We start from the raw sequence: 19,017 nt of genomic DNA on the forward strand, positions 1-19,017 counted from the left end.
CCTAATTTATTAAAAATGTAAGAATGATTTTTTGAAGAATTCCCAAGCGGGGGTGCTTTATTGTAGTTTTATTATTCTAAAGTCGACAGTCGTGCGCCAATCGTTTGTTTACAAGCTGAACATTACGCGATATCAAGGACAAGACATGCGGAAACAAAGAATGGTTGCCAAGCGGCGCCAGGGAAATAGTAAAATAATTAATAAAGACTGTTGCGTCATAGTGTTTCCCCGCGCGTAACATTGATATTTGAAAAACAAAAGGAAATTGTCTTGTCTCGAATACTGCCTTGGTAATAAATTTATAGAAGGATTGGAAATGAAAGGAGAATGAGAAAAAAATTACGAGAAATTAACATTATTTTAATAAAATAATTATTGCATCAGTTGGAATAGTAGCTTGTTTTATTTTAATTAGTAATGATAAGTGGGATTAGGGATATCCTTTATTTTTTATGGCTGCACTTTAGAAGCTACTATGGTAATATTTTGGTAATTTGATGTCTCGAGTAGCCGTGCAACAAAAATAATTTTCTCTACAGAGAAGAATTTATAATTTTGTTAATTGTAATTATTGAAAAATCATGAAAACGCACTCAATGCGTGTCTTAAAGTACAGAATTCCATATCTCCAAGATTATCTTGCGAAACGAATTGAAAAATTTGTCAAATGTACATTAAAACATGCTCAAAATATTCCCAAGGTTGAACAGACTTAACCTTACATTATTTCTATAAAAAAAAAGTCATGGAAACGCACTTAATGGATGTCTTAAAGTACAGAATTCCATATCTCCAAGATTATCTTGCGAAACGAATTGAAAAATTTGTCAAATGTACATTAATACATGCTCAAAATATTCCCAAGGTTGAACAGACTTAACCTTACATTATTTCTATAAAAAAAAAGTCATGGAAACGCACTTAATGGATGTCTTAAAGTGCAATTGTTTAAAACAGAATTCATTATTCCCAAAATTATCTTGCGAAATGAATTGAAAAAATTGCCAAATGTACTCTAAAACGTGCTTAAAATATTCCCAAGGTTAAACAAAATTAACCTTTCGTTGTTCTTACAAAAAAAAAAATCATGGAAACGCACTTAATGCATGCCTTAAAGTACAATTGTTTAAAACAAAATTCATTGTTCCTAAGATCATCTTGCGAAACGAATTGAAAAAATTGCCAAATGTACATTAAAACGTGCTTAAGGTATCCTCAAGGTTAAACAGGTATCGAGTATATAAATATTTTCCTTTGAAAAAAAAAATTACAAAATAAATACTTAATGGCCTCCCATAATATCCTCTATCCCCCTTCCAATGATTTAAGACATCAATCAACCTGATATTGTTCGATTTTGGGCATACAAGTTGTTTCCAAGGTGTAGGGCATTACTCTGTCACACCTTTTACGACACTTTCTATTCGTGCGCCGTTCGTCGAGTTCACCTGTTGCGTCGCTCGCGGTTGGGGCGTCCACTCTTTTTCGAATATTTCCCGTTACACCAAGTGATCAACGCGTCTCCTCGCACAACGACTGCATGTAGCATGTGATGGCAGATAACAGGAGATAATCCAAGTCTTTGTAGCGATTAGGATTCCTAGCTTGCAGGTATTAACCCCTTCAATCTGACTTTCTCTCTTGTTTTGTGTTTCTGTTCGTTTCTCTTTCAGAAATTAATTGCATCGAAGGGTCCAACAAATCCAATCGATCTATCAATCTACAATGTTTGACTATACGTCAAAATTTGTAGCCGAATAGAAACAGACAATTTGCCCCAGTGCTTATAAATTTGAATTTTTTTGTACTCGTATGTATAAATCTTGCTTGTACCGAATTCAATATCTGATTGGACCGAAGGCGATCAGAAATGTTCACCGAGGTATATACAGGATTTTGTTAGGAGATCGAAAGGTTAATAATATTTCACGTGCACAGCGTTCTATATAATGTTCTTGTCGACGACCACATTTCAATCTTTGCTCTAATTCCCACTTCACGTCGATCACTGAGAATTTCTCACACTTTCTGCATCGGTTTCCTTGATTGATTTCCTAAAAAATGTACCAATCAGATAAGATAAAATAGACGAGGTGTGTCAGCACTGAGTCAGTGGGGAGTGATTCAACGACTGACCTAACAGGAAGTTAGTTAGGACAAGATTCTTAAACTGTAAGGTGCAGTGCATTTAGAGAATGTTTGGAAGATTCATTCAGAAGACATGTTACTTTAAAGATTTTATACATCTTGTCTCTCGCTCTTTTCTGACTCTTTCTTTCCATAAAAATTAATTACTGTTATTGTCAATATACCATACTAAGTATTAAATGTTAATACAGCGTAGACTTATTTCACATCTTTAATGCACTAATTTACTATATTTTGCAGAGGTTTCAAGCTGATAAGGATGCCGAACCACCAAGGCGGAGAGCCTGGGATCGAGATTCCCCTGCAATACAATGACGCTGTAAGAATCACTTCCTCGCAAGATCTTCTATTAAAATAAATAACGAATATATATATATACTATATGCGTTATCTTTGATATTAACATTGTTTTTCAGCATTGGAGGAATATATTCAACAGGTTCGACTCCGATGGCGATGGGAAAATCTCGTATCAAGAATTGCGAACCATGATCCGTCTATCTGAATATTCTCACGATATTCCAGACAGAGTCGTCCAGAGAATCATGCATAAAGCAGATTTGGATGCTTCGGGATATTTGAGCTACGAAGAATTCATAGCTATGGTACGTCAAGTTATGTTATTCTATTATAAGTCGATACATAGATCATTCGAATGAATGGTTACGCTATGAAAGTTCCTGTTAACTCTCTTAATTTCAGTTATCACAAAATATTATAGCATAAGTATTCTATTATAAGTCGATACATAAATCATTTGAATGAATGATTACGCTATGAAAGTTCCTGTTAACTCTCTTAATTTCAGTTATCACAAAATATTATAGCATAAGTATTCTATTATAAGTCGATACATAAATCATTCGAATGAATGATTACGCTATGAAAGTTCCTGTTAACTCTCTTAATGTCAATTATCAAAAAATATTATAATACAAGTGTTATAAATGAGCAATGTTTCTTAGATACACAGAAAGGATATGCAGGGAGTGTTTGGCCACCTTGTGCAGCGATATGTGCATTCGATGATACCGCAGAGGCCATGCAGTGTACAGAGACGTGATTACACTGATGGCCAGTACGAAGAGGAATACTCTTGCAAGCCTCCTCCCTTAGCGATGATTATAATATCTATGCTAGAGATTATCCTATTTATGTACGATGCAATTGCACACAAGTCACTGAGCGTGGATGGGCCAGCAGCACAATTGTTCGTTTACGATCCACACAAGAGGTACCAAGCGTGGAGATACCTGACGTACATGTTCGTACATGTGGAGTGAGTATTTGATCCTATTTTTAAATAGAAAGAGAATTATACTCAATGGAAATAGAATCATAAAAGAATTTTGAACCTTTGTACAGCTACCCTCACTTGGTGATGAACCTGCTTGTACAGATAATGTTGGGCATTCCTCTGGAGATGGTGCACAAGTGGTGGAGGGTGCTGATCATATACATAGCAGGCGTGGTTGCTGGATCGCTGGGTACGTCTGTGTCGACTCCTAAAGTACTTTTAGCAGGCGCGTCTGGCGGTGTTTACGCGTTAATTACTGCTCATGTGGCGACCATATTAATGAACTGGTCGCAGATGGAGTTCGCGGTTTTGCAATTGTTAGTGTTCCTCGTTGTCACTGCTTTGGACGTTGCTCAGGCGATCTACAACCATTACACGTTAGGAATCAACGATAGGGTCGGGTACGTTGCTCATCTCGCTGGCGCTATCGCTGGCCTCTTAGTAGGCATAAACGTTCTTCGCAATCTCGAAGAGCAAACGTGGGAGAAAGTCGTATGGTGGACTAGTATTATTGTTTATGTCGCCCTCATGTCCGCTGCCATTTTGTGGAATATCCTGAATACTTCCTATTACGAATAGAAGTGGAACGCTTCCTATTTTTCTATCGAACATACAAATCTCATGATTCTTGCCCGTTATGCGCGCACACGAACAAGCACAAATTTATTTTTTTTTTTTTATTGAAGTAGTGGAGAGAAATATTGTATAATTTAGAAGTTATACGCGCATTTATCCGAAACGAATATCAATTATTACATACTGTGATACGCGACGACTGTATGTAACGAGGAGGGACTGGTTGTTGAAGACGATATCAATGTTTAATATTCGATATTGACGCTAAACTTACATTATTCATTCGTAACAGTTCATTCGTAACTATTTCTATCGTGATGAGACGAACGACTGGTATTAAACAGACTTATTTCGATTATATGGAAATATATTTTATTTGAAACTATACTGAATGATGCATGAAACAATTGTATATGTATAATTCATATGTTGCATATTAGAATTTTACCAGTCGTAGGTTTAGTGTTAACCCTTCGACTGCAGGACAATTTTTGATGGAAATTCCAAGTGGCGTAGAGGTCTGAATATAAGAGATATATCAGTTTATAGGGAATGATAAGATGTAACTTTTTTATATTTACAAATTATTCATAGGACGTTCAGTTTCAGAGATAAGAATTAAAAACTTGGAAGACCTCTTTCCTGAAATTCAATTTTTCCAACGAATTTCTAACTTTTCAATTTTTGTTTTGGTAACTAAGCATCCTGTGGATAAACTGTAAATATAAAAAAGTTTCGTCTCGTCATCTCCTATAAGCTGATATTTAAAAAAAATTGATTTATCTAATATAAACACTTCTCGTGGGCCTATATACATATGTGTATGTCCTTCGCAGTCAAAGGGTTAATGACAGAGGATTGTATAGTTTTTGTACTGTCACGGTTACTTCAAAAATAGGATTGATATCGTCGTAATCAATTTTATAAGGCAGCTTGTAAACGAATACTTGAAGATAGTATATAAAAAATAGACAACGAACACTGAATTTTGGGAACGATGGGAACAATCGAGCAGCTAATTTGCTAATAAAATAAACGATAAAATAAGCTGTAACCAGCATCCATATTCTAAAAGGAAGGCCTTCTTTTGTACGTCCTAAAATTAAAGATATTGTTATTACTCGCAGCAGTTTGAATAATATTTTATTACTCGTAGAGTTTAAGTAAGCAATGACAACATTTTCTATGAAATGTACGTAAAGTATTGTTGGCATAGGAATACTATTATCGTGAATTTCGATCATTTTTTTTTCTTTTTTTATATATATATGTATCGTAAGTTACTGTAGTTCATTGTATCGTGTATTTATGTTTCACTATGTCATATATGTACCTGATTTTGCAAATTTACTGACGCGTCGCTGAACTATCTTGAACGTTATGCAACGAGACGCGAAAAATTTCTAACGAGTGACAGCAGGGTTTTAGTTTAAATATATAATATACATAACAGAGCTTGGTAAACATACGTAAAGAACGGATTGACTATTAGAAATTATAAAAAGGGACGAGCAAGTGTTCGAAAACAATGCAAAAAGTCTCTGGTTAATAATTGAACCAGTAGACACTTCTGAAACGTATTTAATTTGTTTATTCCTTTTTTATGAGTCCTAGTAGCCATATGGACTTATAATTCTAGAATGTAATATATAATAATGTTGTGCGTAATGCTATTGGGCAGACCTCGTATAAAGTTAATGTTTAATGTAAGTTGAAGCATTTGTATTTGTACATAAGTCGAATCGTGACGATTATTTGTTAAAATAGTGTACATCGATTTACAACATAATAAAACTATTTTTAAACATATCCACCCAATGTGTCCGGTACATATCATTGGAGTATTTGTTTTAATGTAATTATTAATTATTATTTGTTGCTTGCTTCTAAATATTTTTGATGATCTCATACAGAAGGTAAGTTTCGAGCAAAAAATAAAAATTATGATACCTACTCGCTCATTACGTTCTCCTGATACAAGAGGTAAGTATCGATATTTAAATAAAAGTTATGCCACCTCCTCGCACATCATGTTCTCCTGATACCAGAATAAAAATTTGGCATGACTTTTAATTGAATATCGATACTTACCTCTTGTATTAGCAGAACGTGTTGATCGAGAAGGTATCAATGGTATCATAATTTTTATTCTGGCTTGAAACTTACCTATTGTATCCGGATCTGATGAACAGCGAAGAGAGGTGTCAGGGAAAGGAGGGAAATTAATAGGAAACATTCTAGAAATTGAAGAGAAATAAAGAGAACTGTCTGGATCCCTTTGGAGTTGTTAAGAAATATTAGGGGGGTGTTGGGAGGTGTTAGCGGGTGTTTGGAGACGATAGAGAGTGTTTGAAGGTGTTAGAGGGTGGTACGAGTTGTTAGTGTGTATTAGAAGCTGTCAGGAAGTGTAAAGGAGATGTTAGATTGTGTTAGAAGGACGAGACGCAGTGATGGACATTCGTGGGATTTTTCCTGATCATACGCATTGGAGCGAGCGTTGCAGTCCTCACTGCTGTATACACTTACTTAGAATTTAGGGTACCATTGGATCCCAGTAAGGAACAAAATACAGGGTGCCCCAAAAATGGTGGAGATCATTGAAAGGGGTGATTCGAGAGGTGATTTGAAACAACTTTTTCCTTAGCGAAAATGTTGTCCGAGGCTTCGTTGAGGAGATATTAACGGCAAACACTGACCAATCAGAGCACGAGGATGCCGGTGGAGCGGCCGCGCTCCATCGGCATACTACTCGCGCTCTGATTGGTCGAGAAGCGCGGCCGCCTCGCGCTCTAATTGGTCGGGAAGCGCGGCCGCCTCGCGCTCTGATTGGTCGGGGTTTTCTGTTAATATCTCCTCAACGAAGCCTCGGACAACATTTTCGCTAAGGAAAAAGTTGTTTCAAATCACCTCCCGAATCACCCATTTCAAGGTGCTACAACATTTTTAGGACACCCTGTATACCTATGTAAACATTAAACTCAATTAAACTATTCTATGGTAACTCACCTTAGATAACGCATGCGCAATTAAATCCTGAAAATAGAATCTTGAGCTCGCGATCTTAACGTCACCAAGAAGGAATGATATGTTTTTAAACAAGCTTCGATCTCAATTATTGAGATCGCTGTAAATCGTGTCACAATAAACACATAATTGTTTTCATTATCCTTCTATCGTACTCGATCACCATTAACATTTAACACCATGGTTTTCACGAGGAATGAAAAATTCCCTTCGGACGAAGAGTTAACAGTTCAAGAAATAAATGTTAGCTGGCCTATTCTACAGGCTGCTTCTGTCTACGTGGGAAAGAAATGCGAATGGGATAATAACGTAAGCTCCTCTTTCTCCTTTTTACTTTTTCTTTTATCCAGCTCCAAATATCTTTAACAGATTTCATTTAGGCTTCTGAATGTTACATAATTTCCTTGATGCTTGAGAATTAACCAGATGACTCGCAATCCTGACAATAGCCACCTGACATTGACCAAAGCGAACATTGAATCACTTCTTTTGTATAATAACATTTACTCCATGTTATGTTCTCCTTTCAGGAGTTTATGTTATGTAAAAAAGAGCTGAAGGATCCTCGTAAATGCATCCAAGAGGGGAAGAAGGTAACCGCCTGCGCGATGGAGGTGTTCCAAGGTATTAAGAAACACTGTGCGGAAGATTTCAATCGCTACGTAAGGTGTCTGGAACAATCCTCTGGCACCATGGAACTCTCCCTGTATGTTTTCCATGTAGGGAATTGTATAGGATTCTAGTACAAAGACTTTCGAACTACCACTTTGACTGTATATATATCGATTAGGTGCAGGAACACCCAAGCAATACTTGACAATTGCGTTCTGAAGAACATGAACATCGAACGGCCTTCCTTCGGGTACTTCTGTGAAGCCAAGGTGCATGACTCGCCAAGACCAGCGCCGCCGCCTGCCAAAGACGAATATCCAGATCGTATATGTCCAGTTGTGGAGCCTCCATATCCCGAAGCGAAATACAGTTCCCGTCATTGGTGGGCCGTGTAGGTGGCTTCTGCCAGAAATTTTGTATAGTAAACGCGATACGTACTACGAAATTGGAAGAACGAGAGCTAATATTTACATTTGTTCCATTCTGTATCGGAAATGAGTAAGAGTCCATATGATGGAAAACTGTAGATTACGAGGAAGAAATAAATATAATTGTTTGGTTGGATTCACATATCTTGCGGATTTCAGAGACGAAAAACTGTATATTTACGAGAAAAGGAGTTTCTGTTAACAGTCGATTGGATGGTCATCCAGGAATGAGAGTTAATTTCAGAGTTTGGCGAACATAATTTTTTTGTTCAATGTCTTTCCACGTGAACAAAAAATTGTTGTGGAACATATGTTTGAAACACTTCATTCTCTGATGTTTATTACTTGATTTAGACTAGATGGAAATGATCAGCGTTGTTAATAGCAGCACTGCTGCGTGCTCTTTTATTATTGACAGAACGTTTCTTCGCCGTTGCACAGCGAAGACATCAGAAGACAACATTGATTAGCAATTTGTTTTTGTCTTTGCGATACGTTTCGAGACGAAGGATCACCGATCCTGGTAATTATCATCGGTTCTTCATTGTGAGCAAAGCACACGAAATGCAGAGTCGATCAGAAATGTTATTTTCCAGGGCTAAACTCTACTTTCCTTTCGCGTTTATTCATTTCTGAATTCTATGGTAACAAGAAAACATCGCAAACTATCGAACAACAATTTCGACGAATAAAAGATCGTTTTTTTATTTATATCTGTACAGGGTGAGCCAACTGAGATTTGTAGCTAGAATATCTCCGTTGCTTTTAATGATAGGAAAATATGTCTTATAAGAGAAATGTTTGGTTCTGAAGGAGTCATACTATGATAGAAGGAACAATTATCTCAAGGTCATATTTTCAGAGGTTTCAAGGTCAATATTATAGTCTTTTAACTGATCAAAAGACAAAACCAAACATATTATACATTTTTGGATTCGTCTTTTAATCAGTTACAAGATTACAATATTGAAAATACCTTGTTTCATTTAAAGAATATTGATAACCTAGAAATTTCAGAAAATGTGACCTTGAGTTAATTTTCTTTTGGTTATCATAGTGTAAACCTCTCCTAGCCAAACATTTTTCTCCTGAGACATATCTTTATATCATTAAAAGCAACAGAGATATTTTAGTTACGAATTTAAGATGTAACAACCTGTATAACCTCTATAACTGTATCGAACAAAGTTGTACAGCGTAGAGATTTGTAAATTAACAATTAGATTAAATTATCATTTCCATTTTTACACTTGCTGAAAAATAATATATATAATAATATATATATAACTTTGATTCAAAACCTTCTTCGATATCTTTCGTAATCTAAGAGCTACAAAATCGCAAATCAATCTAATGGTTCTGTTTCTATCATTTGATTTTTCCCCTTAAAGTATATAAAAAAAAGTTTTCATCGAAACGAACATTTTCCAATAATAGACGATGTTTCCTTGCAACAGAAACCACCGCGAAATTAATCCCAAAATTATGCCTATTATCGAACTATGCACGTGTGATACAATATAAACATTATATACATTAGTCACAGAACGTAGAGATTACACGTGCAATCGATTAAAGCACCACTTTGATCGTCATTCTTTCGAGTCACATATATATATATGTTACCTTAAAAGAATTAATCGAGAACAGTCTTTGCTTGATATCCTTGGAAGAGATACAATTTCTTGCATTGATTTAAAGCTTATCGTCTAAAATTACATAAAATGGAAGAAACTGGCGAATAGCATGGTGGCGTCGATTAAATTCAACTGCACGGGTAATCTAAATTTCTTTTGTCAGTCCTTTTGCATCTCGACATACAGTGCTACGCAAATACGGTGTCTCTCGAACACTGTCGTCGTGATTCGTATTTTCTAGTTTAATTATTCCCACCTCCGGGCTCGCGTGTCACTTTGTCTCTTCTCTCAACTATATTTTCCAGTTTAACGCAGCGGCTTCAGGAACACCGCGTACCTGCGTAACACTGCTGCATGTACAAACAGCGGTTATGGTTTTTGAGGCACTATGCAAATTCTCGCATCACATAACGATACAATGTTACAAGGTTTCGCTCACGTATTTTCTACAAGGAAAATTACAAGCAGCCGTTAGTGTTTTCATCGACTCGTCGATTCACCGAGGAAGTGTGAAATCCGTGGAATACTTGTAATCGGTAAACGTTCGTTGGGCGCTTAGTTAAAAATATTCACTCAGTTTTGATGAATGTCATGGAAGCAATTAACTGGTACGACCTAACAAACTTCTGGTAGCGTAAAATCTTCTGTTAGCTCCAAGTGATGTCGTAACCGTTCCAATTCGCGCTAGGTGCCAGATGGACTCTTCTTCCTTTGTAGAAAAATGTAACTACACCACGGTAGCCAGTTCTGGGTACGCCACTCTGCGAAAGGGGAACGAGGTGTGATCAGATCAGGGTTGCTGACTAATAAATAGTAATTGGCAGTATTTGTTACGATATAATACACTCCAGAGCATATACAGGGTGAGGTAAAATATTTTTTTTAATGATGCGAAAGGATTTCTAGGGACAAAGATGTTTGGTTACGATGGAGTCATACTGCGATACAGGAAACAATTGTCTCAGGATCATCAATGTTTTCTTAAATGGAATATTTTCAATACTATAGCATTGTAGCTGTAAAGTTATATATTAATTTTTAGCAAATGTGAAAATAGAAATGATAATTTAATTTACTTGGTAATTTATAAATCTACGCTGTGCATCTTTGTTCGATACTTTTTGTAATTGAAGAGTTATACAGGTTGAGTCATCTTAGATTCGTAACTAAAATATCTCTGTTGCTTTTAATGATACAAAGATATGCTCCAGGAGTAAAATGTTTGGTTAGGAGGAGTTATACTATAACCAAAAAAAATTAACTTAAAGTCACACTTTCTGAAATTTCTAGGTTATCAATATTCTTTAAATGAAACAGGGCATTTTCGATATTGTAATCTTGTAACTGACTATAAGACGAATTCAAAGGTGTGTAACAAGGTGACTTGAGAGGAGTTATTGTTAAAATACCAGGGTGAGACATCTCTTCGTATCATTAACAAGAACGGAGATATTTTAGGTACAAATATTAATTAGGTGACCCTGTAGTTACGCACCACAGTGTAGATATCACAATTGCTATACGGAGCTTTCACATAATGTAATATACATATATGTTTGTTCCATGGTGTCAATAATTACCCTGAAGTCATCCATTAACCCAAACTGCTTAGCAGTGTTCTTGTAGGCTTGGCGAGTGTAATAAGGTATCCTCACCGCGCCTGGCGCCACGACCTTCTCGTTCTTCAACTCCGAGAAACTGACCACTGTCGACTGGTACACGTTATTGACGAAGCTTATGTCATAATTGTCCTGGCGAAATTTCTCTCGTTAAAACCAACCAACGACTTAATGCATATTTCAATAATACACGTAATAATCATTTTCTTACTTTTAACAAATACGTCAAGTTCATCTTGGTGAAATGCACGTACTGAGTATTCAGTTTAATATACTTCAAGTGCCTTTCGTAGAACATTCCGCTGGAAATGAGAAAACAGTGATAGGTAAGTGTATTTTCTTATCGTAGGAGTTACAACAATGATTATTTTCGATATTTTATCAAATTCAACCGACTTGCTCACGCCAGTCTTGCCAAACGTCCTCGTCCTGGATATTTCTGGTCGAATACACGCTCTGTTTCGACGCTGTTCTGGTTGCCTTATCCAATCATCCCAGTATCTACCGAACCAATCATTAATTATTAACATGTTCCGAGATATTCTGATAAATAAGTACTGTACTCACGATTTGGGCCATTTAGGCGACAGTTCTGCCCACAATTGTCGAGTCAGCATCCACCCCAATCCAGGGAAGAAGTCTGTCCTGTACAACACATCCACTGCGCTTGGATCTACCAATCCTGCTTTGCCATTGTCATTCCACGCTGACACACACCACAGAGAGTTATCGGACACAAGCAGAGGATAGGTGCCCAGAAAGTATTCGAAGAAGTCTGGCGCTATATCCAAATCATCTAAATAAACGAACAAACTCTAAATAAACATCAATAAAGTTTACGTAGAAAAACATTAAATGTCTACAAAGACGTAATAACTGTAATCGCAAAGATTACCTTCGACTATTATCACAGTTTCGTATCCAAGTTGAAAAAAGACGTGATTAAGAGCCCAACCGTAGTGACGAGCAATTTTGAAGTAGCCTTTGAACTTCTTTTCCTTAGGTGGCACTTCCACATCGGATTGATCAGGTTGCTGGAACATGTTTTCATATTTTCATTGGTGTATCAAAGGACGATACAACCAATCGATGAGAAGTTGTACGTATGTTATACCTGTATGTGCATTATTTGGTCTCCATATCTGGCGATCACTTCAGCAGTCTGGCGGTGCTGGCAATCCTCCGATACAATGATAGGGAACTGGTCTTTACTGGGCCTGTAGTTTATCAGCTGATCCAGGCATCTTTGCACGGTGATTCGATTGCAGGAGAACACCAAAACTGGTATTATGGGAGATCCGTCTGGTAGTTTTTCTTTTCTAGGAACATTGCGGGGGCCTTCGCTCTGGAAATAGAAGAAATTTAGAGGTACTGAATTAGTTATATATATGTGATACGAATTATATTGTCATATGTGATACGAATTATATTGTCGTATGTGATACTTTACGGTATGTGTTAATTCTGGTTGCGAAGGCTGGACATTTTTACTGTTGGTTTCTATATTCTTCTCCTCTGGAAGAATCTTATCCTGGTTATTCGTATCTTTCTGCTTTTCGTTGGCATTTTCTTTATCTAATTTCTCTGCATGTTACAATAAAAATGTTTAAAGAACAGTTTGAATAATTTGATACTATTTATTATAATTTGAAGAATGTAAAGACGTACTTTTGCGTTGCTTGTCTTCTTTGATGTCCTGAAGAAGCTCCTGGTTCAACGCTATCTCTTGTTTCACTCTCCTTTCCAATTTACCAATCTGATTAGACACCCTAGCCTAGAAGCGATAACAACAGCGGATGTTTTTATTCTGTGAAATGTGGGAATGGTTAACGTATGTTACCGGATCCTGTTCCTTGTTCGCCGGCTGATCAGAAATCAGAAAGTATGTAATCAAACCCCACAGGACCAGAGAGCCAAAGATAACACTGACTGACCTGTTCCGCATGGCAGAACCAGGTGTCACCTCATCTGGAAGGACCATACAAGAGATATTAATCGTAATGCACCTTGGTTTACATAGAATAGAGATACTCGCAAGAGATAAATTTAAACAACAGAGCTTCGCGAGCTAAGGGAAGTAAAAATTTCTGAGTTCGGAAGATACCATTGCGCAAGTTTTTGCTTTGAATTTCATTCCTAAATAGTAGGAACAGCGTAAGAGAGATTATGGAATCAAGAGTTGCGTAAACTTCTTATCTAGCGAACGACTTGCTAATAATATGTAAAGGTTAGTTTTAGGTTAAGTAAATAGATAAACCACTTGGTTAACATTGCTCGAAGAAACAAAGCTGGAATCAAATCTCGAATTTGAGTTACAAAATGAAGTAACTGTCGACGCAAACGAAAACCACTTATCTGATCAACTGTTTGATCGAATAAACTACGACGTTTGCATTCGTGTCACCGATTCGAATAAAATTGCATCTTTGGTGAAATCCTGTCGATTTCGAGGTTACGTACCATTATGAGATCCACGTAATCTCTGGCTGAACGTTGCTGTCGCTACACGAGAACGTACATTTTACTAGTCTACTCGTGGTCTCGATATCCCCTTATCGAAGAATATTGCGAAAGAAAGTGTCCACGTATTCGACGATGGACGATACGTTGACACTTCTAATCTAAATCATAAAGTGTCATGCGTTGACAGTGCGTCCGAGACTCCATTGTTTGAGCTACGCGGCGAACGCGAAGAAAATCTGTCTGAGAGGGAAAGTATGGTTTTTCTTTACGCCATCGCTCAGGGATGCTCAGGGAGCGCTCACCGAGCCGCTCAGAGGTATGAGCAGCCAATCAGTGACGCCAGATAGCAAATAATAAAGAGTATTGTAGAGTATCTCTAATACGATAGCATTTGTTTATAGAAATTTGTTATAATGCAAGATTATTTATTGTAAAGATATAAATTGATGATTTAAAGATAAATTGGTGATTTAAATCGCGCGCGAATTTTTAGGCACAGTGGCGCCATCGGTGGCGAAACGCTCAAACTTGTAGTGGAAATAGTTTCCATTGTCGCTGCTAGATGCCACCACTGATACCTTTAATGAAATACAGGGTATCCGAAAAATGTTGTAACATCTTGAAAAGGGTGGTTCAGGAGGTGATTTGAAACGACTTTTTCTTTAGCAAAGATGTTGTCCGAGGCTTCGTTAAGGAAATATTAAGAGAAAACGTCGACCAATCAGAGCTCGAGGCGGCCGCGCTCCCCGACCAATCAGAGCGCGAGTATGCCGGTGGAGCGGCCGCGGTAGCGTACGAGAGCGGGCATCTAGCGGACACCCTGTATATTTTATTTGCCATAAATGCATTATTAACATGATTCTTTGCTTTATAACGCTACCATACATCAATTAATGTCTTAAATTTACTATTTCAATGAATAATTATTCAATTTAGTAATGCCAAACTCTGTTCCTAGTTGCGGATGCGCACTGGTTGCAACGTCAGTAAAGTATGTAATACGACCATAAAACTGGCGCCATTGGTCGCCCCAAAGAAAAACAAAATTGTAAATGAAAATTAGAAATACTGCTTAACATGCAATAATATTTACTATGTGGATAAATTGTAACATAGGCATAGCGGTGGAAATAACTTTACAGAGAAAACACATCTTCTATAATTAAAAAAGAACGGTTTTCCTGGTTTTGGCACCAACTGTTGCTATGGGATCATATATTGTTTCCTATAGCTACAGCACTGCGTGCTCAGCTATTTACAACGCGCATGCGCGACGAGATGGCCGCCATGTTTGAGAATTCAAATAGTTTGTACGAACTTGAGTCATAAGACTTTCTTGTAGACAATTTAATTTGCTACAAAAATGTTCTCCTGCGTACTTTTCGATAAATCAATATTTAAGAAGTTATTTCCGAAAAAGTTTTTATACGACTCTACACCATTTTTACGATACCTTCGGCTTTGCGATAAGAAGGGCTCAAAACATTTATTTAAATACATGTACATAGACCAGGCAATTAAATACTCCCTAATGAATATTTTTAAACGAAACACAGTCTTAAATATGTCGCATATGATGTAATTAATAACAATTCTAATATTATGAGGCCTTGCAATGGCACGTTGTGCATTTATCAGTGTGCAGTCCATGAATTCTCGTTTCAACATTTTTGGTCCCATGGAACTTTCAAGAAAAAATTCACTGATCTTAGAAAAAAAAAGTAAAATTAAAACTCTGCGCTTTTCATTCTGTATATTCAACTTAAAACTATAATTTTATTAAAGGAAATCGCTTGTAGAAATAAAAAATGATACTTCTTCACCTTCGTTAATTCTCTATATACAATTTTCCTCGCAATTAAAAAAAACGCTACGACTAAATTACTGAGAGAAGCTCCAATACCAAATGAACTGAACACAATTGATGCTGTAAGATTGTAGAAGATTAATGATTGTGCAATCACAGTACTTCGTTACGATCCAAGTCTTGCGATGTGTTATACCTCGCTTCTCTGATATTTCACAGCGAAAGCTTTTCGAGCTTACAAATAAGCATCGAATGCTATAAAAGTCTTGCTAATGTTACGCAACACTCGCCGTAATTTAAGAACTATACGTGACATAATTTTTCCATAAATGCTTTAACAAACTGAGCTTGTCCATGTTCGATGAGAATATAATTAGTACCTTATCGCAGCAATTAGAAGAGCAATTGCTGGAAGTAAAGAAACCTTCATGTTAACAACACGGATTAATTAAACTATGCAAATATTCAACATTATCAACACATGACCTTGCGAAATAAATGATTCTCGAAGAAGATGTGGAGCATCTAATTCAAAATTTAAGAAATTCTCGAGGAACCCTTAAGTTTTAAATAAAAATGATGTTTTAGTTACAGTGACCTGACTATACCATGAATACACATATACATATACATATATATATATATATACACAAAAGGTCGAGGATGTCATGATGATATTTTGCAGTTTTAATTATCTTCCCTAAATAGGCTAGCGGTGATCTAATTTCTTTAGGATTACGGCTACGACCAGGAGAACCACGATCGAGCTGATTGCGTGGGAGACTTGGGTGAAGATGGCATCGATGCTGTGGGTGTGGTAGGAGTCGACGGTATCTCGTTACCCTCGTTTCTGATCCGTACTTTCTCGTTTGTTTCTGCTTGCATTTTTTGTTCGTACTGCCTAACGTCCTCCAGTGTCATCTTGTACCACTCGTCGATCCATGCGAATGCCTGACGATGACCCAATAAGAGGATATCCCTTATACACTGCAAGCATTTGGATTCTTTTAAAATTGACTTTTCATTTTAGAGACAAACTTTGTATATATTTTCTGTACGGAGAACGATTGAAAATTAGATTTTTCCCCTGACGTATAAGAAGTTACACATCCAACGATTATACTGGACAATTTTGCTAATAAAATTCCTGGTTAAACGTATTACCCTATGAATGAAGTCTTCCACTCGAGTTTGCATGCCCCAAACCTCGAAGGAAGCATGAACTAATTTGTACGAACACATTATTGGCTGCGTGGTTTCCCTCCACCCTTCTATCAATGGTCCACGACCAGTAATTGTGGATTGAAAGAATTTTGGATCCTGGAATTTAAAATCAATTACAGATACTGCTTGTGGGAAAAATAATAAATAAAATTACAAGCTAACGATACCTCTTCCTCCTTATAATGCTTTGATGAGACTTCATCGTACGCGATATCAACGAAATCAACCTCGCGGTGTATCAGCTCGATAGGAGAGAGACCCAAGACCTATTTTAAATTCGATATTAATAACAGCGTGACGATATTTTTAGAATATCGGGTATCGGACTGATTCACATACATTTTCCGTGGACCCATTGTTGTCCTCGTATCGAGTTTTAATTGATATTTGAAACTTGGGAATGAAGGAACACTGGAAAGACAGAATTTTATGTAACGAGAAATTCGAGATCCTAGCGAGATATCGATACTTACTGTGTATTCTTCGGTCGCCATCGATAACATGCAAAAATAATATGCTTTTATTATTAATGGAACTGTGGTATCGATGACTATTGCTACCTATTTTAATTGTACTACGTAGGTAATCCTAGAGAAAATTAACTGTTCCTCTGTTGTCGATCAATGCAAACAAGATTAAATTCCAAGAACGTTGAAATCAGACATTGATTTCCCTAGCATTATATACTTAGTTCAAGACCAGCGATTAATTAATTAATTTGATTAATCGTGGTACCTGTAATGGTGTAAGGATAATAATTCCACGCCTTCTCCGTTACGTAAAATATTCTTGGGATGACAGACTGGATCCAATATGGCAATTTACTGGAATATAATAATAAAGAATCAAAAAATTGGAATCTATCTCCATGAAATCCTAAAGCAAAGCAGGAAGTGGTACGGTAAGAATCACCTGGACAAATGAATCCTCTTTTCTGTGTACTGGCCCTTCCCATGCTCGGGGTGGTCGCACTCCACATTTTCAATCACTTCAACACCTCCGTCGTTATCGGACTGTTCGTGGCTGTGTCTTGCGATCATGTAGAGTTGTCCTATGCGATACTGTGGAGAAATATATAAGTTAGCCAAAAAATCTAACAGGGCAACATTGCCTGAAATCTTCTATTTCAACGCGTGTAGGCTCTTTTATATTGAGGCTTTGATTAACGATTCTTGATTTGTATATATGAAGTAAATGAATGTGTAAGAACAGTGTGTATTGAGGATTCTTGGCATTAGGTATAACAAAAGAGAATATTTATTAAGAAATCATGTTTTTTCAGGAATTACTGATAGTTTGTATCGGTAAGGGTTCGTAGTGTTAGTTTAAATAGAAACTATAAATTGATGGATAATATTCATCCAAGAATACAATTAATACATGTTAACCTCAAAAAATTGATTAATCCAACAAAATAAATTACCTCTTCAGTGGTAAGCGGCATACATATACGGTATTCTTTCGTTAACACCATATTTGCACCAGGAGCTTGACAATCCGTTACAATAACATCAAATAGTAAGCTCCCTGCAAAGCTGCGATTTTTTTGTACAACAACGAACGTCTATTTCGTGAAATTGTCATGTAAATATAAATTTCATCGACACGGAGCAATGCAAGAACATAAACAATCGGAGTGGAACGAAGTTAGGTTCTATTCTGTGATCGATAACAAGGTTTGGCACCTTAAGAAGGAAAGTGTAACTAGAGCATTGAGCTCTATCCTAGATAGAGCTGAATGGGCTGCGCGCTAGATGGTAGCGCTTCCCGACCAATCAGAGCGCGAGTATGCCAATGGAGCGCTCGCTGATTGGTCAGTGTTTTCCGTTAATATTATAATGCAATGTGTTCCAAAAATGTTGTAACACATTGAAAGAGGTGGTTCGGGAAGTGATTTGAAACAACTTTTTCCTTTGCGAAAATGTTGTCCGAGGCTTCGTTGAGGAGATATTAACGGAAAACACTGACCAATCAGAGCGCGAGTATACCGGTGGAGCGACCAATCAGAGCGCGAGTATGACCGATGGAGCGTCCGCGGTAGCGAAGGCTACGCGCCAAACGGCCGCGCTCTCTGATTGGTCGGGGAGTGCGGTATACTCGTACTCTGATTGGTCGCTCCACCGGTATACTCGCGCTCTTATTGGTCAGTGTTTTCCGTTAATATCTCCTCAACGAAGCCTCG

At 37.1% G+C, this 19,017-nt stretch overlaps 4 protein-coding genes and 1 long non-coding RNA gene across 6 annotated transcripts in view; 2 read left to right on the forward strand and 3 right to left on the reverse strand.

Moving 5' to 3' along the window:
• LOC128882055 (rhomboid-related protein 3) overlaps positions 1–5,830 on the forward strand; it is a 9,488-nt gene extending 3,658 nt beyond the window's left edge. Inside the window, exons 1-5 of one of the 2 annotated variants that reach the window (XM_054133623.1) lie at positions 62–1,611; positions 2,389–2,467; positions 2,565–2,753; positions 3,114–3,427; positions 3,514–5,830. In XM_054133623.1, the coding sequence (XP_053989598.1) occupies positions 2,408–2,467; positions 2,565–2,753; positions 3,114–3,427; positions 3,514–4,024 (1,074 nt within the window). In that variant the 5' untranslated portion in view covers positions 62–1,611; positions 2,389–2,407 and the 3' untranslated portion in view covers positions 4,025–5,830. Of the gene's footprint in view, positions 1–61; positions 1,612–2,388; positions 2,468–2,564; positions 2,754–3,113; positions 3,428–3,513 lie in introns of those variants that run through there. The other variant, XM_054133622.1, reaches the window with a different exon arrangement.
• Positions 1,619–2,693, reverse strand: LOC128882059 (uncharacterized). Its single transcript, XR_008458269.1, has 3 exons — positions 2,553–2,693; positions 2,137–2,449; positions 1,619–2,054 (listed from the first exon to the last, which is right to left on the reverse strand). It is a non-coding gene; the product is annotated as an uncharacterized LOC128882059 (long non-coding RNA).
• A 1,154-nt stretch (positions 5,831–6,984) lies between the features above and the next one.
• On the forward strand, positions 6,985–8,221 carry LOC128881872 (NADH dehydrogenase [ubiquinone] 1 alpha subcomplex subunit 8). Its single transcript, XM_054133251.1, has 3 exons — positions 6,985–7,354; positions 7,576–7,751; positions 7,836–8,221. Exons 1-3 carry the CDS (start codon positions 7,226–7,228, stop codon positions 8,050–8,052), a joined length of 522 nt encoding a protein of 173 aa, XP_053989226.1. The 5' UTR covers positions 6,985–7,225; the 3' UTR covers positions 8,053–8,221.
• A 17-nt stretch (positions 8,222–8,238) lies between these two features.
• Positions 8,239–14,028, reverse strand: LOC128881871 (alpha-1,3-mannosyl-glycoprotein 2-beta-N-acetylglucosaminyltransferase). The gene is made up of 11 exons (XM_054133250.1): positions 13,802–14,028; positions 13,182–13,309; positions 13,010–13,115; positions 12,792–12,925; positions 12,456–12,686; positions 12,237–12,375; positions 11,909–12,137; positions 11,738–11,842; positions 11,553–11,643; positions 11,303–11,473; positions 8,239–10,483 (listed from the first exon to the last, which is right to left on the reverse strand). Exons 2-11 carry the CDS (start codon positions 13,284–13,286, stop codon positions 10,370–10,372), a joined length of 1,425 nt encoding a protein of 474 aa, XP_053989225.1. The 5' UTR covers positions 13,287–13,309; positions 13,802–14,028; the 3' UTR covers positions 8,239–10,369.
• Positions 14,029–15,542: 1,514 nt separating this feature from the next.
• On the reverse strand, positions 15,543–18,499 carry LOC128881722 (cytoplasmic phosphatidylinositol transfer protein 1). Its single transcript, XM_054132999.1, has 8 exons — positions 18,259–18,499; positions 17,748–17,896; positions 17,571–17,659; positions 17,309–17,316; positions 17,175–17,246; positions 17,003–17,101; positions 16,776–16,931; positions 15,543–16,598 (listed from the first exon to the last, which is right to left on the reverse strand). Exons 1-8 carry the CDS (start codon positions 18,307–18,309, stop codon positions 16,353–16,355), a joined length of 870 nt encoding a protein of 289 aa, XP_053988974.1. The 5' UTR covers positions 18,310–18,499; the 3' UTR covers positions 15,543–16,352.
• Positions 18,500–19,017: the final 518 nt, after the last annotated feature.

This window comes from Hylaeus volcanicus, chromosome 9 (genome assembly GCF_026283585.1).
Source record: "Hylaeus volcanicus isolate JK05 chromosome 9, UHH_iyHylVolc1.0_haploid, whole genome shotgun sequence".
Lineage (NCBI taxonomy): Eukaryota > Metazoa > Arthropoda > Insecta > Hymenoptera > Colletidae > Hylaeus > Hylaeus volcanicus.